Source organism: Caretta caretta, chromosome 24, assembly GCF_965140235.1.
Source record: "Caretta caretta isolate rCarCar2 chromosome 24, rCarCar1.hap1, whole genome shotgun sequence".
Classification (NCBI taxonomy): Eukaryota; Metazoa; Chordata; order Testudines; family Cheloniidae; genus Caretta; species Caretta caretta.
Genome location: NC_134229.1, coordinates 92,977 through 117,024, shown reverse-complemented (window position 1 = coordinate 117,024; position 24,048 = coordinate 92,977). Strand labels below are relative to the sequence as shown.

The 24,048-nt window shown below is 39.1% G+C and overlaps 1 protein-coding gene and 2 long non-coding RNA genes across 6 annotated transcripts in view; 2 read left to right on the top strand and 1 right to left on the bottom strand.

Moving 5' to 3' along the window:
• The window catches only part of SYT11 (synaptotagmin 11), a 44,785-nt gene that overhangs the window by 14,237 nt on the left and 6,500 nt on the right, over positions 1-24,048 (top strand). The window contains exons 2-4 of one of the 4 annotated variants that reach the window (XM_048828413.2): positions 10,092-10,123; positions 11,169-11,992; positions 22,595-22,715. In XM_048828413.2, coding sequence (XP_048684370.2) covers positions 10,092-10,123; positions 11,169-11,992; positions 22,595-22,715 — 977 coding nt within the window. Of the gene's footprint in view, positions 1-9,788; positions 9,863-10,091; positions 10,124-11,168; positions 11,993-22,594; positions 22,719-24,048 lie in introns of all 4 variants that reach the window. The other 3 variants (XM_048828411.2, XM_075122917.1, XM_048828414.2) reach the window with 3 other exon arrangements.
• LOC142070016 (uncharacterized) lies at positions 988-22,654 on the bottom strand. Its single transcript, XR_012665986.1, has 3 exons — positions 22,544-22,654; positions 2,139-2,212; positions 988-1,228 (listed from the first exon to the last, which is right to left on the bottom strand). It is a non-coding gene; the product is annotated as an uncharacterized LOC142070016 (long non-coding RNA).
• Positions 1,217-3,680, top strand: LOC142070015 (uncharacterized). The gene is made up of 2 exons (XR_012665985.1): positions 1,217-2,945; positions 3,125-3,680. It is a non-coding gene; the product is annotated as an uncharacterized LOC142070015 (long non-coding RNA).

Here is a 24,048-nt window from a genome sequence, read left to right as displayed (position 1 = left end):
TGATCTACACTGAGTAGTGTCTCAGTTTAGACATCTCATATGGGTAGAGCTTGGAAGAAGAGTATCATTGCTTTCCCCCCACTCAATTCTACCTGTAGAACCTCTCTTGTAATTTTATGCATACAAGCTTTCTGTTGCATAAGGTGGAAATACATATGACTGTGTTCTTGCCAGAAAAAATAAAAATAGTTTTTTGGAATACCTACTGTTTTAGGCATTTTAAAAGGGTAAATGTATATGGTTAACATTTAAAGTATATTTGATTCAGCACCTCTTCAACTGTGGACTGCTACTCTTACAACTCTTGTATAAGGGACCTATACAGTTCCTCCCTTTCCCCACTTTTGAGAAGATGGGAGCACTGGTACTCTCCCAAGAACCACCCACAACCCATTTCACTTTCCTGTGAAAGCAAAATTAGATTGTGCAGATCTTCAGAATATAATCATCCATTTCCTGTTTTACCTGTTTTGATCATCAGTGAAATACTTATCTAAATTATTATGAACAAAGGTCATTCTCACTTCGGATCTTGTATTTCAGGCTGATTGCCGACTAGGACAAGGACAAGGGTCCTTGTCTACACTAACCATCTTACTGAAAAGCTTTCTATCATTGGTAACACCGGTGCAGCTCCACTAATGGGAGTCCAAGTGTAGACAAGGCACTGCCCGCAGCTCATATTTTTGCCAATATGTCATGTTTTAAACAGGTTTAGCTGACAAGCTGAAACACCCATGGCTGCTTGGAGCCTTGACTATCCCAATGTTCCCACTGGAGGAAGTGCCACAATAGGAAATTTTGAGAAAGAGTTGTTTGCAAACATTGCAGCTACACTGGAAACATTGAACATAATGCAAAACTTACATTATAGCAACTAGTGGCAATGATACAACTGGATTGATGCTTATGTTAAGCCATTAATATAGAAAGGGCTCACCACTGTATCATGAAAACCTATTTTAACAGATTTTCAAGACGGTGGTTAAAAACTCCTGAGCTCTATCCTTGGTATCACTTACACTTTTATCACCAGTGCCATCTGTGGCAATGGCTGAAATATGGGTACTAACTTTCCTAGCATAGACAAAGTCTAAAGGGTAGAGACTTATTTGTAAAAAAACAAACAAACAACCTGGGCTGTCATAAGCTGTCAAAATTCAACTTCTTAATGCGGTGCGGTAGATCTCTAGGATCCCTGCCAGTTTGCCACAGAAAAACGTAGAACCTGCATTTTTAAAGAGAATCATTAGTTTTTACATTTTGTGAAAAATAAAAACATATACAATGGAACCCCAATTATCTGATTGAATTGGGAATGGGGACAGGTCAGATAACCAGGAGAATGGGCAGGGCTCGGGCTGTCAGCTTAAAAATTGTAAATATATCACTAGAACATTGTGTTCCACTGATATGTGTATATATTGTAGCTAGGGTAACTAAAGTTCAGCATTTCATTTTAACCGTGGAAAAACTTGGAATTTTATGGTTTTTTATTGAAGAATTTTGGTTTTTGTATCACAGAAAACTAGGATTCCTGGTGATAGGCAACCGTAATGTCTGCTACTGCAATAACTGGAGAGTTCAGACACTCTGAACAGCCAGGATGGACACACTGCACTATGACAAGTAACAAAGTTCAGCTGAACTGTTTACTTGTAATAATGCAAATCTAAAGTGCAGATGGAACTAGTGTGTCTGCTGGTACTTTAGACTGCTGTTTTATAAAGACAAGATCTTGGGCTTCCCCATCAGTCAATCTCAGTGCATGCAGATCTTAATGCAGTAGAAAACCAGAGACCAAGACAACACAATTTCCCAAAATCATCAGATTTCAAGAGAATCTTCAAAGGCACAGGAACCACAGGGGGATATCATTAGTCTTTTCTTTTATACCTGTAACAAAAAATGTCTACTTTTTCACAACCCTAAATGTAAAATCAAATGTTATTAGTGCCACATCCCCGGCAAGCCCCTCTGCCTAAAGGCCAGCCTATATGTTACTTTCTCTCAGAAGACAATTTGTATTTTTTACCAGTGACAACACCGTTCTTCCAAGCAAACACATTTATTAGGGCAAAAACGTTACAGGGAAACCATAAAAAATAAGAGTTCCTATATGCATGCTAAAAGCTTACCAGAGGTCATCCATCAGTCTTATGAAGTTCTAGTAAGCCAAAGGCCCTCCAAACCTTCCGCAAGTGGGTCCTTTCTGTTTGCCAAATCAAAAGAAAGCCATGTAAACCGAAATGCTTTTTATACCGAAAGCCCTTTCTTTGTCCAAATCTCTGGAAAAATCCAGTTTCAGTCAGTATATTCAAACACCCCAGGGGGTGGCATTTTTTTGGAATTGTTTACAATCTCCAGAGTAATCACCCCCTTATAATTACTCCCCTACTGTTTTTAGTTCCTGGAGGATCCATGGAAAGCCTCCACCATGGAGTAGAACACAATCATGCATAAACCATTAATATATTTCATACAGTGGACCCCAAAGATGCTGCATGGGATTGCAATATCTGTCACAATTAGAATCACACAGGCCTGTAGCTAGGAAAGCAAAAATAGGGAGGCAATAAATTGTGGGTCATCGCCCTCCTGGCAAATTTTAGACGAGCAAGTGCAATTTCCTGTATTTTAGAAGATTTAATTTCTTAGGAATTGCAAATAAACTGTCATTGACAAATTATATGGGATATCAGTCATTTATAAGATGCACTGTCTTTTTTTTTTTTTTTAAACCTGAGACCTGTTCTGAGCAAAGATTGACAACTCAGTGTTTAAATCACCAGAAGCCACCTGGAGCCCTGTCTACACTAATGCTTTCACCACTGCTTCCATTGGTGGAGCTGAACTGGTGGTAATGATGGTGTGACGCTTGGCTAAAAAAGGGTTAAACATCCTGCAAAATAAACAACTCAAATTCGACCCTTAAAGACATGTGGGTAGGTAATTGTTGTGTTTTTGTGTATTTGCATGTGTATGGGTAATGGTCAACAATGTAATCAACAGTCCCTGTCTATGCTGTATTCTGATAATTCAGAGCTCAAAACAACACCCTAGCATTTAAATTAATTGTAAACACTGGGATCTCTCTGTATTCATCTCTCTTTGAAATGTATAGCAAATCATCTGTGAACGGTGGAGGAACAAGGAAATTGCCTTATGTTAATGCTATATCTAAGTACTGGTGATGGACCTCCTGCAAAGATGGATCTCCCCGAGGAACTCCAACTTGTCAAAGAGGACATGAAATTGTATAAAAGATCCTTGGGTCCTGATCCTGTTCATCTCAGAGCTGCTTGAGGCTTCATACAGTGGAAACTTAGGCCATAAGGACTGCGATCCCAGTTCTAACTGGATCACCCTGAAATATAAACATTGGACTATAACCTATAGACTATTTCTGAAAGAACTCTTTGCAACTATAAAGCTCACCATCTCTACTATGAATCTGAATCTTAAGAATTGAACTCATGTCTGTATGTATATTGATCTTTTAACCATACTCTCTCTCTTTTGTTTTTTAATAAAATTTAGTTAATAAGAATTGGCTGTAGCGTGTATTTGGGTAAGATCTGGAATATTCAATAACCTGGGAGGTAATGTGTCCAATCTTTTGGGATTGGTAGAACCTTTTCTTTTATATGATGAAATAAGATTTTCAGAAATCATCATATTTGACTTAGGTACCTGGATGGAGGCCTGAGGCTGGATCACTTTAAGGGAACTTTATTGTTTGGACTTCTGAGTAACCAGTAAGGTAATAAAGAAGCTGTTTTATGCTGGCTTGGTAAATCTGAGTATTGGAATATCCACCAGCTTTTTGGGGATTGTCTGCCCCATTCTTTGCAGTTCACCCTAATTGAGTGACCACAGCTGGCCCCTACTGGGACCCCAGCCACAGTGACTTAGTCATGCTAGGATACACATTACCACAGGTTAATTGGGTTTTTGGATCAGATTTTGGACCACACGCTTGTCAAAAATTAATGTTGGCTATTGGAGAGTTTAAGGGTTAAAAATCAGTTACAGTGAGTGACCCTGATTAAGATCCTGACAGAAAAAGCCTGGAAGAATTGTGCTCACAGAGGGGGTTGTCTTTTAAGAAAAAAGCCCCAGAGCAGGAATTGAAAATCTGTTAATTGCTAGTGGTAAGGAAAAACAATGAGGAGTCCTTGTGGCACCTTAGAGACTAACACATTTATTTGGAAAAAGAAAAGGAGGACTTGTGGCACCTTAGAGACTAACCAATTTATTTGAGCATGAGCTTTCGTGAGCTACAGCTCAGAAAGCTCATGCTCAAATAAATTGGTTAGTCTCTAAGGTGCCACAAGTCCTCCTTTTCTTTTTGCGAATACAGACTAACACGGCTGTTCCTCTGAAACCTGACATTTATTTGGGCATAAGCTTTCGTGGGTAGAACCCACTTCATCGGATGCATGGAGTGAAAGTACAGGAGCAGGTATAAATACATGAAAGGATGGGGGGTTGCTTTACTAAGTGTGAGGTCAGTCTAACGAGTTAAATCAGTTAACAGCAGGATACCTTCAAAACTTCAAAAACAGACTCCAACGTGAAGCTGCAGAACTGGAATTAATTTGCAAACTGGATACTATCAGATTAGGCCTGAATAGAGACTGGGAGTGGTTGGGTCATTGCAAAACCTAAACTTAATTTCCCCAGTACTAGTTTCTCCCTACTGTTACTCACGCATTCTTATCAACTGTCTGTAATGGGCCACTCTCTTACCGCTTCAAAAATTATTTTTCCTCCCTTGATATCCTGCTGTTAATTGATTTAACTCATTAGACTGACCTCACACGTGGTAAAGCAACCCCCCATCCTTTCATGTATTTATACCTGCTCCTGTATTTTCACTCCATGCATCCGATGAAGTGGGTTCTAGGCCATGAAAGCTTATGCCCAAATAAATGTGTTAGTCTCTAAGGTGCTACAAGGACTCCTTGTTGTTTTTGCTGATACAGACTAACACAGCTACCCCTCTGAAACCAGTGATAGCGAAAATGCTTGCAGTGAGAAACCAGTAGCAGTTTGAACAAAGAATGGCATATCTTCAGTTTCTGGAAAAGCAAAAAATAACTGATACGGAAAGAGAACGCCTGTGTTTTGAACATGAACAGAGACTGGCATATATTCGATTACAGGAACTAGAAGCTAAGCAAAAGTGGACAGACTTAAGCTCCAACTCAAGAGAATAAAGGAACAACAGGAACTGTATCATCCTGAAAAGCCAGCTTCTCTGAACAACAAAGATGGGGATAGAATCTATCCAGTTTGTAACAATGTTGGTATGTTTTTTGACTCTAAGCAGTTGTCTGTGTGTAACCAAATATACTCCAACACTGCCACCTTTTATGTAAATGCTTTTACTGTGATCTCAGGTGAAGGTAACCCCATTACTTGTGCAGAGAATGTAAAAGTCAATGGTAAAAGCTGTTTAGGGAAAGTTCCAGCTTCTAACATCACACTTGTTAAAGAAGATTACTTATAAGATCAGAGTGTGAATATTGTAATTCTCTATGAGTTTACTGTAAGTGCCTTTAGCCAAAATCCACCTTGAATGGAATGGTGTTAAATATGAAGTTAGAGCTGGTGTAAGGAAGTTATTGCCTAAGGATCTTTTTATTGGGGATGATATTAAAGCTTTGTTCAATCAGGTTGACATAAATCAGTCACAGGAAAGAAATAATCCTGAACCTGTGTCTATTAGGGGGCAAGGACTTGCTTATGGAGCGGTTCTCCAAATGCTTGTCTAAGGAAGATAGCTGTTTATCTATGCAAGGAGGCAGTGTATATGTGGAAGAAATTTCTGTGTCTGATATCTCAGAAGTAAATCTGCCATTAGATAAGGCTCAGGGAAATGTTTCTCTAGAGCAAATTAAAGTTGGTGATCAGGTTAAAGACCTAACTGAGGAAGGAAAGGTTTCAGAGGAACAGCCGTGTTAGTCTGTATTCGCAAAAAGAAAAGGAGTACTTGTGGCACCTTAGAGACTAACCAATTTATTTGAGCATGAGCTTTCGTGAGCTACAGCTCACTTCATCAGATGTTTACCGTGGAAACTGCAGCAGACTTTATATACACACAGAAATCATGAAACAGTTGATAGATTTCCACTCCATACGGCTAAATGCAGTGCCTTGCATAATGACAGGTTTCAGAGGAACAGCCGTGTTAGTCTGTATTCGCAAAAAGAAAAGGAGTACTTGTGGCACCTTAGAGACTAACCAATTTATTTGAGCATGAGCTTTCGTGAGCTACAGCTCACTTCATCAGATGTTTACCGTGGAAACTGCAGCAGACTTTATATACACACAGAAATCATGATTTCTATATATGATTTGTATATAAAGTCTGCTGCAGTTTCCACGGTAAACATCTGATGAAGTGAGCTGTAGCTCACGAAAGCTCATGCTCAAATAAATTGGTTAGTCTCTAAGGTGCCACAAGTACTCCTTTTCTTTTTGAGGAAGGAAAGGATACAGTCTTGGTAAGTGATGAATTGTTAGCAAGTGATTTGTTTAAAGCAGCTCCGTGTAATGAGAAAAGGAGTACTTGTGGCACCTTAGAGACTAAACAATTTATTTGAGCATAAGCTTTCGTGAGCTACAGCTCACTTCATCGGATGTTTCCACAGTATGCATCCGATGAAGTGAGCTGTAGCTCACGAAAGCTTATGCTCAAATAAATTGGTTAGTCTCTAAGGTACCACAAGTACTCCTTTTCTTTTTGCAAATACAGACTAACAGGGCTGTTACTCTGAAACCTGTCAGTGTAATGAGACTCTTATCTATGGAGAATAGCAATTTATCTGTTGGGAGTGGCATTTTAAGGAAGCTGTCACACTGTCTGGGTGTATGTCTGAAATCAGCCATGGGTGCTGAAACAAAGAGAAAGATGAAGTGAGCTGTAGCTCACGAAAGCTTATGCTCAAATAAATTTTTTAGTCTCTAAGGTGCCACAAGTACTCCTTTTCTTTTTGTGGATACAGACTAACACGGCTGCTACTCTGAAACATATCTCCAATTTATTTGAGCATAAGCTTTCGTGAGCTACAGCTCACTTCATACTCTGAAACATATCTCCAGTTGTTTGTCTGTTTTGAATAGCAGCATGCCTGCTGAGAAACAGTGTCTCTCTAGTTCTCTGTCTGTAAAGCAGACAGAAGAAGCCTGTCACCTATGATGGTTGAAAATTTATTAGTTAACTCAGAGTTGATTCTGGATACAACAAAAGCCCAGGAAGGAAGTGGTCCTAAATTTCTGTCTGCTAGGGATAATGACATTATAACTAGGTTGCATCCAGTTAATGTCATAAGTAGCTCCCAGGGACCAAGCAATTCTGGTGCTTTTATTTTGCCTGTTGCTAGTATGTTGCTGGGTAAAAATATGACAACCTTGTCTGACCAGGTTGATATAGCCAGGGCACAAGGAAAGCATGAAGGTGATTTAACTATGTTACCCACTGACGGTGGGAAAACTTTTAACAAGGAAGAGGATGTTTCTAATCTTTTGACTATGAAGTCTAGCAATTTACCTGAAAGGGGATTGTGTAAAAATCCTCCTGATGGGCCAGAGGTGATTCTGGATGTATGTGAAACTCAAAAGGAGGTTGGTGATTCGTCTGTTGTGCCAAAGTCAGTTCTGGACATAAATAAAGCTCAGAAAGAATCTGTTGCATTGCATAATACTGCAGAAGGAAAGGAATTTCTGGGTGAAGTCTTTGAGGTCTGTGAAAAGGAATTGTTTCCATTGACTCTTAATGGGCCATTGTTGATAGTAAACAGTGTCTCTTCTGAGGAAAGTATGTTGGTGCCTAATGGCCAAAGTCTTTCAAATGAAAATGAATCCACTGAATTTGCTTTAGAAAAATCTAGTGTGAATAGCTTAAAGAAGGCTTCCTTAGCTAATTTTGAAAGTGAACAGTCTGTGTCTCAGGTTGAAGAAAGAGGCTAGATTCCTGGTTTTACACAGCAGAGCAGCCTTATGAATAGACCCATAGACACTTTTTGGATTTGTCATGTAATTTCTTAGTAAGCACTAGCTAGTGCATCTGATACCTTGTGGATGCAGAAATTGCTAGGTGAAAAGCAGAACTATAGTTCAGACATGATAGAAAATGGTTGTGTCTCTTTAAGGCATGATGTCCATACAAACTTCCTACCTGACAAGAAAAAAAAAGAAAAGCAAGCTAACTCTTAAAAAGCAAAATGCCTTTACAAACTTGCCTCCCTCATCTCTAAAAGACTAAAACCTCAAGGAAGTGGTTAAACTGAAATCCTATGTTAAGAAAAATCCTAAAGTAAAGAAAAAGCTACGAAAGTTCAAAAGGGACATTGAACAAGCTAACCTAACAAATTATTTGTCTAAACAAAAAGGCTTGGTATGACAAAAATTATTGTAAATGTACACGTGATAGAACTGATGTTAATATTATTGCTAATAATTGTAACTAACATGTTGCTGATACCAAAAACTGTAAAAATTTACAATGTGCCTAATCTTTTGGAAAAACCCTTGAACATGTTAAGAGTGATACATAAGAACACACTTTATGTTAAAAGGCCTTGTGATACTGATATTTCACAGTGAATGCCTGTATCTGATCTGGAAACTGTACACAGGAGAAAAGACATTGTGGACCTAATGTGCTGTGCAAAAAAGGGAAACTGAGGTATAACACCTCACAGCCCTCATGGTTGAATGCTAGAGTATGTGCTCTTTGAAGAACATTAATGGCTATGTTAAGTCAATACATAGACTAAATCCTGGAATCACTAAAGTGTTTCACAAAGTACGGACTAAGGTTCTAACTTGGGCAAAAGCATGCATCAATAATTTGGCCTTACTAAGAATTCAGTGTAAACATGGCACATATCAATGTTGGAAGGTCCTTAAAAGGTATCCAGGACCTTTAATTTCTCCCTTCCACACCAGACTCACATTGAGGGTGTGACGCATGGCTAGAAAGGGTTAAACATCCTGCAAAATAAATGACTCAAATTCGACCCTTAAAGACATGTGGGGAGGTAATGGTTGTGGTTTTATGCATGTATATGGGTAATGGTCAACAATGTAATCAACAGTCCCTGTCTATGCTGTATTCTGATAATTCAGAACTCAAAAGAACAGCCTAGCATTTAAATTAATTGTAAACACGGGATCTCTCTGTATTCATCTCTCCTTGAAATGCATAGCACATCATCTGTGAACGGTGGAGGAACAAGGAAATTGCCTTATGTTAATTCTATATCTAAGTACTGGTGATGGACCTCCTGCAAAGATGGACCTCCCCGAGGAACTCCAACTTGTCAAAGAGGACATGAAATTGTATAAAAGATCCTTGGGTCCTGATCCTATTCATCTCAGAGCTGCTTGAAGCTTCATACAGTGGAAACTTAGGCCATAAGGACTGCGATCCCAGTTCTAACTGGATCACCCTGAAATATAAACATTGGACTATAACCTATAGACTATTTCTGAAAGAACTCTTTGCAACTATAAAGCTCACCATCTCTACTATGAATCTGAATCTTAAGAATTGAACTCATGTCTGTATGTATATTGATCTTTTAACCATACTCTCTCTCTTTTGTTTTTTAATAAAATTTAGTTTAGTTAATAAGAATTGGCTGTAGCGTGTATTTGGGTAAGATCTGGAATATTCAATAACCTGGGAGGTAATGTGTCCAATCTTTTGGGATTGGTAGAACCTTTTCTTTTATATGATGAAATAAGATTTTCAGAAATCATCATATTTGACTTAGGTACCTGGATGGAGGCCTGAGGCTGGATCACTTTAAGGGAACTGTGTTGTTTGGACTTCTGAGTAACCAGTAAGGTAATAAAGAAGCTGTTTTATGCTGGCTTGGTAAATCTGAGTATTGGAATATCCACCAGCTTTTTGGGGATTGTCTGCCCCATTCTTTGCATTTTACCCTAACTGAGTGACCACAGCTGGCCCCCACTGGGACCCTGGTCACAGATGATAGGACTTTTTTCTTTGGGGCTGATAGGGAGACACCCCCTAGTGAAACACCCCCTTAGAAAGCTTTCCTCTCTCTCTGCAGCTGCCCGTCTGCCAAGATATGGAAGACAACAGGTAATGACACTGAGACAGGTGTGGAAGCAGAGAAGTTCATTGTTCATGAATGGGAGTGGTTAACAAAGAAATAAACTTTTGGATGAGACACACTTGTGGGCATTTCATATCACATGGCATTCTTCTCAAATGTAGGGATGTAAGTCCCAGTACCTGCTTAAAATCTATCTAAAATTATCCTTGCAGGTTGACTTTTATGATATTCTACAGTTCCTGCCTTACACTCTTGTCTAGTGTCAATATGCACGCTTACTAGCTACCACTTTCCACCCCAGAAACAGTAGCATTTAGTGGTCAATGAAGTGATTCCTCTATATGTACCCTGTGAGGCTCATAAAATTATATAGGATCCTTCAGGATGAGAATCCTCATGTAAATGGAAACAATTTTTGTAAATGTTTAATATATACAAATTACAGTTGTCAGTATCCAAAATCTATAGCCATGTCTGAGATTCAAGTATCTGAACAGGGTGGGAGGTTACAGTCCTTACAGTGAATCATTTTAGGGCCAAATATCTAATATTTAAAATTACTTAAGTGTGACAGAACTCTGGATTCTAAATAGTATAACTACTTATTACTCAATTGCTGATATTAAAATAGAAACAAGTACTATTTTTAAAGAAGCCATAAAGTGTGAGAGTGCCTCTTATGGCCCATGAAACGGTAGTTCCCTAGTAAACACTTTTACTAGAGCAGTGCTGACATTGATGATGATGATGGCATACAAAATTGATTTGAGAGAATAAGGAGCAATAAAAATTTGAAGATGTTATTAAGCAAAACCTAGGGCCTCTATAAGTGTGTGGAACTGAGTCCCACATGGAAAAGAACAATTTTAGGAAAATAATTTCAAGCTCCAAAGGCATTTCTGTCACCAAGATCACTGAGTAATAATGGACATATTCACTTGATAGGTTCGTTGGTTTTACGAGGTGTAGGGTGTATTTTCTTTAATTAGAATAACATGCTTTTTTAAGGGCTGTATGAACATAATAATCCTAAGGGCTATCTCATCCCTAATTGTTTTGTCTTCTTTACAGATGTGCCTCCAATTGTGGCAGGGCTTATTGGTGCCACGGTCCTTGTGGTGTCTGTCTCGGTAACAGTATTTGTGTGGACATGCTGCCACCAGCAAGCAGAAAAAAAGCACAAAACGCCCCCTTACAAATTCATTCACATGCTGAAAGGCATTAGTATCTATCCGGAAACCTTGAGTAACAAGAAGAAGATTATCCGGATCCGCAGAGACAAGAACGGCACTGTCAAGGAGACTGGAAGAGGAAACCTTTTGGTAGATGCTGCAGAAGCTGGTTTAGTGGGCTCCGAGAAGGCACCAAATGGGATGAATGCAGCCCCTTGTATCGACCAGCTCCCAATAAAAGTGGATTACGGAGATGAACTGAGTCCAGATCAAAGCATCACTCCAAGTGGGAGCAAAATCTCCTCCCCATCTTCCCCAGAAGAGGCTGTCCTGCTGGGAACACTGACTTTCTCAGTGGACTACAATTTCCCCAAAAAAGCATTGGTGGTGACCATTCAAGAGGCCCATGGGCTGCCAGTGATGGATGAGCACACTCAGGGCTCTGACCCCTACATCAAGATGACAATTCTTCCAGACAAAAGGCATCGAGTGAAGACTCGTGTGTTGCGCAAGACCCTGGACCCTATCTTTGATGAGACCTTTACCTTCTATGGGATCCCCTACAGCCAGCTGCAGGATTTGGTGCTTCACTTCCTGGTGTTGAGCTTTGATCGCTTCTCTCGAGATGATGTGATTGGAGAAGTCATGGTGCCCCTCTCTGGAGTGGATCCGAGCACTGGAAAGGTCCAGCTAACCCGAGAGATCATCAAAAGGAACATACAAGTAAGTGACTTCTCTCTCTGAGTTTGGAGAGACACTTCACGGGTTATGCTTGACCCTGTGTAAGCTGATCCCCAGTTAGGCTGAGTTTTCTTGGCAGAGGGGACTCAAAATGTCTAGGAACCAGGCATACAGCAAACCCTTATTCATGTGAGTAGTTCTTACTTGTACTAGTCCCATTGAAGTCACTGGGAGAAATTGTATCAGAAAGGCTTGCAGGATTGGATCCCAGGTTATTTATGTTCTGGGTTCTTGTCCAAAAGTCGCTATGTAAATGGTTCCAAAGTAAAATACCCACAGAAGTACTTGTCTCCTCTTATATTTCGTGCCTGATAATCATTTCATTTCATTAATGATAATCATTTCATTTAAACTCCATTGTTTCAAACATCTAGGTGTCACTGCTGCAAAAGTTTCAGAGTAGCAGCCGTGTTAGTCTGTATGCGCAAAAAGAAAAGGAGTACTTTCTTTACTCGTGAGCTACAGCTCGAAAGCTTATGCTCAAATAAATTTGTTAGTCTCTAAGGTGCCACAAGTACTCCTTTTCTTTTTGCTGCAAAAGTGAATCACACCATGTCACTATAAACAAAACAGTAAAGTGTGGACCACATCAGCGAGGAGGGAATTTTTAACAGAGTCTGTAAATCAGGGTGAATAAAAATCAATGATTTAAAAAAAAAATCAGATTTTTTGGATTTAAATCGGATTTTTTTGATAAAATGCTTTTTGAGGAAAAAACCTATAGTTTTAATTAAAAGAAAAGGAGTACTTGTGGCACCTTAGAGAATAACCAATTTATTTGAACATAAGCTTTCGTGAGCTACAGCTCACTTCATCGGATGCATACTGTGGAAAGTGTAGAAGATCTTTTTATATACACACAAAGCATGAAAAAATACCTCCTCCCACCCCACTCTCCTGCTGGTAATAGCTTATCTAAAGTGATCACTCTCCTTACAATGTGTATGATAATCAAGTTGGGCCATTTCCAGCACAAATCCAGGTTTTCTCACCCCCCCCCCCACACACACACACATAAACCCACTCTCCTGCTGGGGGGGGGGAGGGAGTGAGAAAACCTGGATTTGTGCTGGAAATGGCCCAACTTGATTATCATATACATTTTAAGGAGAGGTTTCAGAGTAACAGCCGTGTTAGTCTGCATTCGCAAAAAGAAAAGGAGTACTTGTGGCACCTTAGAGACTAAGCAATTTATTTGAGCATAAGCTTTCGTGAGCTACAGCTCACTTCAGATGAAGTGAGCTGTAGCTCACGAAAGCTTATGCTCAAATAAATTGGTTAGTCTCTAAGGTGCCACAAGTACTCCTTTTCTTATTGTAAGGAGAGTGATCACTTTAGATAAGCTATTACCAGCAGGAGAGTGGGGTGGGAGGAGGTATTTTTTCATGCTTTGTGTGTATATAAAAAGATCTTCTACACTTTCCACAGTATGCATCCGATGAAGTGAGCTGTAGCTCACGAAAGCTTATGCTCAAATAAATTGGTTAGTCTCTAAGGTGCCACAAGTACTCCTTTTCTTTTTGCGAATGCAGACTAACACAGCTGTTCCTCTGAAACCTAGTTTTAATTAAGATACATTATAGCTCAAAGATATCTCATCATGGAATAGGGATTATAAATTATAATTCTATAGTATGAGACAATATATTCATGTAATGTTTAAGAAAAGTTTTGTAAATGAGTTCCAATAGTTCATGGATTAGGGACCCGATTTTATGGGGTTCCACAGGCTTCTGTATAGATTATTTAGGTTAACCTTTCTATCTACCCAATGAGACTCAGTGCTCAGTTTAGAAGATACCATCAGAGATGCTTAGTTTTGCAGTTCTCAAACTGTGGATTTATGTCTCCAGAGGTAACATGCTTGTTAACAGCAACATTTTTTAAAAAATAAATAAATAATATAGAGAGGTGAGAAATAACAGACCTTAACTCTATTGTCCCTCTGCAACTTTGTGTACACAGAGTTAATCCCTTACCTCTCTCTAAAAGTGCAAAGTTTCAGAAAATTCAATGAATAGAAGATTGTTGGGGGCGGAATAGATCTGGACCAGGAGAAGAAGTCTGGAGATAAATGTGAGAAGTGTGGGACATATGCTTGTTTTGTTAAAATATTATGTTTGCTGTTGAAGAAAAAAATCCAGAATACTTAACACTGTTGTTTTAGTTAAATAAAACAGTTTAAATGTCTCTCTGGTGATGTTCTCCTCCTAATACAGCATGGCAAGAAAATCCTCCAAATATTAATGATTAACCTTTTGAATTGGAGGTAGTTCACCTCCCAATGACTTCATAAATATCTGCTTCAATTACTTTGGTAATTGAAATAACCAATCATTCATTTTCTGATATAGCTGTAAAACTAATCTGAAAAGTTTTCAAAATAAATCCCTGTTTAAAAATGTATAGTGTATACCTTTTAAAAATGAAACCTACACTTATCTCTGAGTTGTGAAGAATATGTATTCAGGTTATAACAACCAACAAGAATGCACTTCTATGTGGAAAATCATGATTAAATCGAGTCTTCCTGACTAGTGATTTAAATCATGCTTTAAATCAATTTGATTTAAATCAAATCCACCCTGCTATAAAGGCTGGTTGACTCTTGTAATTTGCTGCTGTGTATATATGTCTCTTTTCTAATTATGGGTTAATGTTTTATTTTCCGTTTTTATTTAGTACCTGACATGCAAAATTAGAAATAACGCATACTTGGATAAAGAAAGTTTAATGCACGTTGATTTGTTTTCTTGTACATTTCTAAATTGAAAGTAGTTTAGTATTGATTTCTTTTTATCTTTAACTCATTGGGGCCTGAATGCACAAAAGGAGTTTAGGCATGATGATGCTCAGTGTCACCATGCCTAACTTTTCGGCACCTAGAAAATCACTGCAATTAACAACTGAGTTAGGTGCCTGAGTTCCTATTTAATGAATCGGGAGAGCTAGGCACCTTAGACTGCAATTCACAAAAGCCAGCACATTAGGCAGACAGACATGGAAGTTAGCCAGTGGGAGATGCTGATGAGAAAGGTGTGCGCTAAGCCCCATCCTGTCTCAGATATAGGCAGACCTGCAGATATGTACCTATCTCTGCTTGGGATTCTCAGCTGCAAACCCTCTCTTGGCAGTAGGTGCCTAGCTGTTAGGTGGGGAGGATAGAAAGAAGACTTCCCTGATAACTTTTATTCCAGTGGTTAGGGTACTCCCCTGGAATGTAGGAGACCCCTGCTTCAAGTACCCCCTCTGCCTGAGAGGGAGAACCACATCTCAAACGAGATGCTATGTGCTGCAGTGCCATCAATAAGCTACTATTCTCTTTTCTTTGCGCCATGCACTCAGTGCTATTTCTCTATCCTGTTGTCTGGCTGAACAAAGATCCAGAATGAAAACTAACCACTTATTAGCAAGAGAAAGTATTTGAGAGGCTGGCAGAAGCTGTGACCTCACTCCAGTTGAGGGTGGTTTGTCCTCCAATTCTCAAGATTGTTTACACGTCTGAAATCTTATTAAATTCATTTCAGCAGTGTCCCTATATATGTCTTTTTAATGTTCTGCTGGCCAAGAGATTAATTCCTTTCAGAAGCAGACATGGTCATCCACCTCACTATTGGCTTCAGGCTAGATTACTGAACACACTACTTGGGGCTATCCCTAAGGACTACCCAGAAACTTGCACTAGTGCAGAATATAGCAGATCGCCGCGCTCTGTATTGTCTGCCATTTTACTTCTCGATGCAACACGTTGCCTTGGGCTTTAAAACCTTAAACAGTTTAGGTCTTAAAACCAGCCACCATATCAGATACCTTTTCCTCCTTTATCCTGCCATGGCAGCTGTGATTAATGAAGATGTTTGAATCTTCCTCTGCAAATCTGAAACTCAGGGCTAGAATTTTCAGCTGTGCCTAGTATCCACTGTGGGATGGAAAGAGGCTATTCTAAAGTATACTTGCTGGCTATAGCCCCAATAGTCTGTTATGGCATCTCTGAGTAGCCAGAGTGCCATGGTACCTTGTTCCCTCCAGTACAGTCATACCACTGCAGCACTAGCATAGGAAGAACTAGCTAGGAACTCCCCCTACTAGAGGGAGTTGCTGCACCTTCCTGGCCTCTGTGTGTTGCCAGAGCGACACAGAGGTCTCAGATAATGCAACAGAATTTGGTCCACAGGAGAGCACTGCATTTAGTATTGGACCCTGTAGTCTGAAATTTAATTCTGACAGACAGTGGTGGCACTAGGTATAAGAAGACTAAGCAATTGCTTAGGGTCCAGCAGTTCAAGGGGGCCCCAAAATACTATTCTTATATTTAATGTGGACTTGTATGTGTTGGGTAGGTATATTCTTTGATTTGTGGAAATAATACAATTAGTATTGTCACGAGATGGGTGAGCGGCAAGGGGGCTCCAAAATATTTGTGCTTAGGGCCCCCAGTGGGCTAGCCCTGCCTCTGCTGCCAGAACAGTTAGACCCTGTGTCTTGCTGCCTTTAGGGTATTAGGCAGTTTGCATCAGTTTGGCAGATTGTCTCCTGACTGTGAGGTGGACTTCCCACTGAGAATTAGTGTCATGGATGGCTCTCTCTTGGATCAAGTCTCCTTTAAGAAACTGGTTAAGTATCGTATTCTATTCCTTAAATTATGTAAATTGTTCCTAGATACTACAGTAATGGGCACCTTGGAATTGTGTGCAATAAATAAGTGTGGAGAATTAAAGGATGAAACTAGGACAAGACATAATGTCAGCAGACTGCAGTCCCAAATCTTCCTCAAAGGCTTTGGTGGGAAACAGCCAGTTACACCCTCTTACTGCTAATAAAGTGTTATCTATTAAGCTGTGATCTATGTTTATGAATGATGTATGGAGTGAGAGCATCACATGAATCAAAATTCAGTCTATCCAGTGTATTACTTGAAATTTTCTGTGCATGATTTTTAAAAATAAACTCCTTAGAAGCATTGCAAAACTAAATGCAATTTTCAGACAGCAGAAACTGCTGAATAGTTTTGAGTATGAGATGGTTTTCCCCTCTGTAATTTATGAGTTGAAATGTAAATGTGCAAATTCCAGCATTTTGGTTTACTCCTCATAGGCTCTGCAAGCAAACCCAATGGGGCTATTTAGAAGTATAATGAGGAGACAGTACTTGCATTCCAATTCTGATTTTTCCTTTAGTGGTTGATCTATTTTTGTTACTCAGCTCTAGTTTCAATTGGATATGGGATTCTCTTCTTAATTTCCTGCTCTAAAATGTGGTAAATTTTTGCGGTTCTCTATTAAAGAGCTATTGTGTCTCATCCTAGACGTAGCTGCATTTTTATTTGTAAGGTTAAATTCTTCTTCTATATGCAGCCTGTAAACAAACAAACAAGCAAAAATTATAAAGGATCTCTTAGCATGAAAGATTTTAAACTCAAACAACCCCTCCCACATCATTTCATTTTAACATTATTGCTCCCTACCACTAAATTTTCTTCCATGCTTTGTTGTTGCTCACGACCACTCCACTCTTTTCCTGTTCATCCAAGTTGTTGCTGTCTGCTATTCCCATCTCCCTGTCCAGTCTTGTTAGTTTCCTCACAAACTCTTCTCCAGGACAGAGATAATGTCTTATGATAGAAATGACCCATTTGAATGTAATTAAAATGTATTGTCTCTGAACATATTGGATTCATTTAATCAGGGGAAATTAATTGTTAATAAAAATCTAAAGCATGATAATCACTGTGACTTCATCACAAGGCTAGCCACAACATTTTTGGAAGAGAAGTACCTTTTGTATGTAGCTCATTGGTAACCACTGCAACCTTACAGAATCCTGCTGGAACAGAACTGGAGTGCTATTATTCAGATCGGAAACTCAGGATTCTAAAACCTAAGGCATTCTGGAGTGAATACAACGGAATGTCCAAACATTGATCTGAGAACATTTTCGTACTGTAGTATAGCAAGTTATTTGATTGGATTCTCCCAATGATATTCCTTTTAAATTCACTGACTTCTAACTTAGAGAAGCTTAAGGCAGTTTCTGCCCTCATATTTGGGATTGGGTTCATCTCTCCCAACTTGTCAGACAGAGGAACTTTAAGGTTTTATATAGTTGGTTTGTATTTTCTTTTTGTAATTAATTAACGTCAACCAGAAATGACTGATCAGTATCCCTGTATGTATCCACAGAACCTAAGTTATTTAGATACCAACATGATAGTCACTTCTAAGCATCACTAATAAGAAATTCAGTCTAAATAAAAAAAATTATAGCCCCCATTATAACCTTTATCAAGGATACACATTATGTAACATTACTAATAACCAAAGAACACTTTCAGTGAGAGCTGTGCATTCCTGAAGAGATACACAATCCTACAGACATCAAAAAAGTTCATACTGAAGATAACTCTTCTAGAACAAATATATGAAAGTCTGGAGTATGACATTTTGAAAATCCAAGAAGCTATTATATAGCTACAAGACAGTAAAGCTGTAGTTCCTAATGGAATTCCCATTAACTGATATACGAATTTTTCTAATGCTGTCACCCAATTTACACAAAATGTACTGTTACTTCAAGCTAACAAAAAGCCTAACAAACTCTTACTGAGGCTACAATTAGCTTTCCTAAAAGAGATTAAAATCTGGCATTTACTGGCCCATTTCCCTCCTTAATGTCGTTTGCAAAACCTTAGAAAGAACTTTACCAACAGCTTGGCTCCCTGCTGCCTACAATTAGGTACACAGATCAATCTATTTTTTGGTATCAGCAGGTAGCTGGCAACAATGTAAGGTGACTTTTGAATATTATGACAAAAAAAATGCACTCATTCTAAGCCTTGACTCAGAAAAGGCATTTGACAGTTTCCTCTGGGATTTTCTTTTTTATTTGCAACCTTAGAGGCCTTCAATCTGGGGTCTTACTTTGTTACATGGATCAATATGTTTTATCAAAAGCCAACAGCAGCAGTACTGATGCGTCGTCTGAGCTCTTGAAAGCTGAAGGAGTAATCAGATGTGGCTAACTTTTATCTCACTTATTATATTCATTGGTCTTAAAACTCCTTCCCGTCACCTTTTGGACTATTAGAAGAGTGAAAATTGGCAGCCACAGCCACAACATTTTACTCTTTGCTGAGAACCTACTGATATATTTACTCCTTCCCTACAATTCTGTGCCTCAGGTACCTTTACTTTTGGAAAGAAAAGGAGTACTTGTGGCACCTTAGAGACTAACCAATTTATCTGAGCATAAGCTTTCGTGAGCTAGAGCTCACTTCATCGGATGCATACTGTGGAAACTGCAGAAGACATTATATACACAGAGACCATGAAACAATACCTCCTTCCACCCCTCACTTCATCGGATGCATACTGTGGAAACTGCAGAAGACATTATATACACAGAGACCATGAAACAATACCTCCTCCCACCCAGAGTGGGGTGGAAGGAGGTATTGTTTCATGGTCTCTGTGTATATAATGTCTTCTGCAGTTTCCACAGTATGCATCCGATGAAGTGAGCTGTAGCTCACGAAAGCTTACGCTCAAATAAATTGGTTAGTCTCTAAGGTGCCACAAGTACTCCTTTTCTTTTTGCGAATACAAACTAACACGGCTGTTACTCTGAAACTTTTGGAAAGCTAATTGGTCTTAAAATTAAATAAATTTGAACCCTTATGTACAAAGATGCTACCAAAAATTTTTAAATTATAGTGGAAGCCTCCCTATTTAAATACCTAGCAGTAATAATGCCAACAAATCTGAATAATAATATTTAAAGGAAATATTTCACCACTTGGTCACCAACCAGACAGACCTGACAAAGCAGCAGGATCTCATATTTTCATGATAGGTTTCAGAGTAACAGCCGTGTTAGTCTGTATTCGCAAAAAGAAAAGGAGTACTTGTGGCACCTTAGAGACTAACCAATTTATTTGAGCATGAGCTTTCGTGAGCTACAGCTCACTTGATCAGATGTATACCGTGGAAACTGCAGCAGACTTTATATATACACAGAGAATATGAAACAATACCTCCTCCCACCCCACTGTCCTGCTGGTAATAGCTTATCTATATATATCTAATATCTAATAGCTATTACCAGCAGGACAGTGGGGTGGGAGGAGGTATTGTTTCATATTCTCTGTGTATATATAAAGTCTGCTGCAGTTTCCACGGTATACATCTGATGAAGTGAGCTGTAGCTCACGAAAGCTCGTGCTCAAATAAATTGGTTAGTCTCTAAGGTGCCACAAGTACTCCTTTTCTTTTTGCGATATTTTCATGATGGGGCTGTGTTTGCTGGCACCGTATCTTAGTTGGATATCAGTAAAAGATAGCATCAGTTTCACACTCACGAATTGTAAATCCATTTTCACTGAGAGTGCAAAAGCTTAGGCTAACTTTGTGGGTATCTAAAGCAAAATCCATTTCTAACACTTGGAAGCCTGCATTATTTTAAGCTTGTTAAGCTTACTATTTTCAAAGACAACATAGCACGTGTTATTCAACACAGTTCACTTATCCAGACTCTCTCAGCCTTGAGGCGTGGACTGGGAGTAAAATTTTCAAAAGTGCTCAATGACTTAGGAGTCTCAGGACCCTAAGTCTCATTGAAGGTCAGTAAGCCTTAGCTCCTAAGTGAATGCTGAAAATGGTACTTACGTGCTTTTGCAAACTTTAGTCTGGATCAGTAGTTCTGCAGTACAAGGACTGTCCCCAGCATCCAACTATAGTTGGATCATAAAAACACCCCCATACTGGGACAAGCACTCCAAATCTACTAAAGGTCAAGATTTTAAAATGATAGAAGAGAAGTACTGTAGTGCTCCAGAAGTGAATGTGTAACATGGAACTCTGTATTTAAAGTTAATTATTCCATGGCTATTAAACATTCCTACCTGATGCTTATATTCTGCATATCCCTCACATTAGTATTTATATTACAATGGTATCTGAAGCCTTCAGCTAAGATCAGGGCCCCATTGTGTTAGTCCCTGTGAAAGCACATAGTAAGAGACAGTCCCTGCCCCAAGGAATTAATCTGAATAGATAAAATAAAGGGATTATCATCATCATCTCCATTGTACAGATGAGGGAGAGAGGCACATAAAGATAGGTTACAGTGGCCAAGGTCATAACAAAAGCCTGTGGCTAAATTGGGAATTAAACTCAGGGTGTAACATGTAATTACTAAGTAACAATTATATTGCAGAATGTATATTTATAATTTTCTTCCCAGAGGTGTTTACATTGTTTTGTATGGCAAAAACTATTAAAATTGTACAAATAAAAAAATGTTGATCTATGGCAAAAGGCATTATTATAATCTGGCACCATTATTAGGCAGCTTTCTAACTGGTATTTGGGAAGTAGGAATTACGACTGATAATATAAAATCTCATTCTGTTGGGATTCAGAAATTCCTCCAACTGCTTTTGAGGGACACATTAGCTCTGAGCTGAAATATGGTAAAAGCAAGTTTTCAAAATTGTAGGATGTTGTAGGCTTGCTAGAGTATACAGGGCCAGAACATGGGGTAAATGGAAATTTTAAATGAAGTAGATATCATTATTTCTTCATATAACTGTTAATGTTTTTGTTTGTTAATTGTTAATGCTGATTTTGGTGAATAGATGTGGTTAAAAGGGTGGCATAATCCCCAAGAAAAACTGACTTTTCTTCTGAATCAAATAGTTGACACATTACTCAGGGCTTTGGTGCTAGATTTCACATTTTGCAGTTATAGTGCATTGTATCATAACTGTACATACTACTGTACAGAACCAACATCTTCTGGGTTGTTATAACCCCTGCTTCGAGTAGTGCCTCTGGAATAAAACTGTACAGTGTTGTTGTATCTGTGTTGGTCCCAGAATATTACAGAGACAAGGTGGATCTTTTATTGGGCCAACTTCTGTTGGTGAGAGAGACAAGTTTTTGAGCATACACAGTTCATCAGGTCTAGGAAACACTACAACGCACTAACAAGCCGCCCCCCAATGACTCTCTTAGAGGGCTATTAACAGGCCATTTCACCTTGAATGGTCCCTTGAAATGTGTTTTAACTATTTATGCTAAACCGTCTATTCCACCGTAAGCTCAAAAGCTTGTCTCACCAACAGAAGTTTGTCCAATAAAAAATATTACCTCACCCACCTTGTGTGTCTGGTATAAAACTAACACATAACAGTAGTTTCAACTCTTGGGATTGCTGTATCTGTGAAATTCCTGCAGGCAGTGTTCCTGCCTCTCTCTTTCTACAGTACCTCCTGGTAAGGAAGGCTGGCACCGATGTAACTGTAAATACTGAGTTCACGTTCCCCCAATTCTAGCTGAACATCAATACTTTCAAGATAAGGAGAAAGCTTTCCCAACAGGAGCCTCATAGTCCCTAAGCTGGTCATTGTTTTCTTTTCACAAGCCAACCTCTGAGGCAGTGATCCTCATTTTTTCCATTGTGAGACACCCCCTGGGAATCTCCCTCCCATCTAGCAATATGGGAAGGGTACTGTGGTCATGACCTCCTGGCACCTACCTGTTTATTACTTCCCAGGTCTTCCCAGTTGTATCTGCTTCTTTTCCACAGAAATGCATTAGCAGAGGAGAGCTGCAAGTCTCACTGTCTTACCAGCCTGTTGCGCAGAGAATGACTGTTGTGGTGCTGAAAGCTAGACATTTACCGAAAATGGATATCACTGGCCTCTCAGGTAGAAGCTATTTTCTCCAGCCTATTAATAGTTTACTGCACTCCACCTGATGCATAGTTTGTTCTTCCCTGTAAACACAAAGGGAATGCTGTAAAATGGAGTGTTAATTTAGACTGTAGTTACTGATCAGTTGTTTATTGGTTAACTCATCAACTAGATCTGAAGTGTTTGTTCTTCCATTTAATGCCTTGAAGTCAGTGCAACAATAAAAATTTACCCCACACAGGCACTGTAGAGAACAACTTTTAACATGGCATGCTGTGAGTGTGTCAGTACAAAGGAGGACTGCTTTATTTTCATCCTAGTGTGTGTCACACTTCTACTTGCAGTATGAACAAAAAACAAACTGCTTGCTGGGGACGAAAATACAAGACAGAGGGTTGGGGTGGGGGCCTAGATGGAGGTGCACAAAAGGCAGAAGTGCTTAATAAATATTTCTGTTTGGTATTTGGAAAGAAGCAGGATGATGTTTTCATACTGCATGAGGGTTAACTTTTTTCTTTTCCAGTCCAAGGAGGATTGGAGACCGCCTCTACTAGGGATAAACATTTTTAAGTTAGCAGGCCTTGATAATTTTCACCCAGGGTCCTAAAAGAGTTGAGTGAGGAGATCTCTGGCCTGTTGGTGGTAATTTTTAATAAATCTTGAAATACTGAAGAATCTAGAAGACGGTGTGAGTGCTAAAATCGTGCCAGTATTAAAAGAGGGCAAGTGGGATGATGCTAGGTAATTAGAGGCTGGTTAGTCCGATATCAATTCCAGGCAAAATTATGGAAAAGCTAATAAAGGATTCAGTAAATAAAGAATTAAAGTATGGGAATATAATTATTGCCAGTCAACATGGTTTTATGGAAAATACATCTTTTCAAACAAATATCCCATTCTTTGATTAGATAAGTTTAGCAGAGAAAGGTAACTGTAGATATAATACATTTAGACTTTTGTAAGCGTGATGGTTCTCGGGGTGCCTAGAGCTATGAATTACCTTGTTTCCCCATGCCACCAGCATGAGGGAATTATGCTTGTTCTTAACTGGGTGTCAGTCTCCTAACACTGCTAGCCTGTTAGCTACTCAAGCACTCTTCTCAGTGCTATGACAGCCCTTACTTTGCCTTGCAGTTTAACACTATGTCCACCTCAGTCCCCAAGTCCCTTTGAAGCATTCCCCTGTGATATCTAGCCCCTGACACTAGCTACTCACAGAACTACCAGGTCTGCTATTCCCAAAGGAACAGACCATACCAGCTTGTAAAATTCCACTTTGGGATCAGCACTTTGCTTAACATCACAGCACTTAGCTAGCTATACGTATAGTGAAAACAAGAGTAAGTTT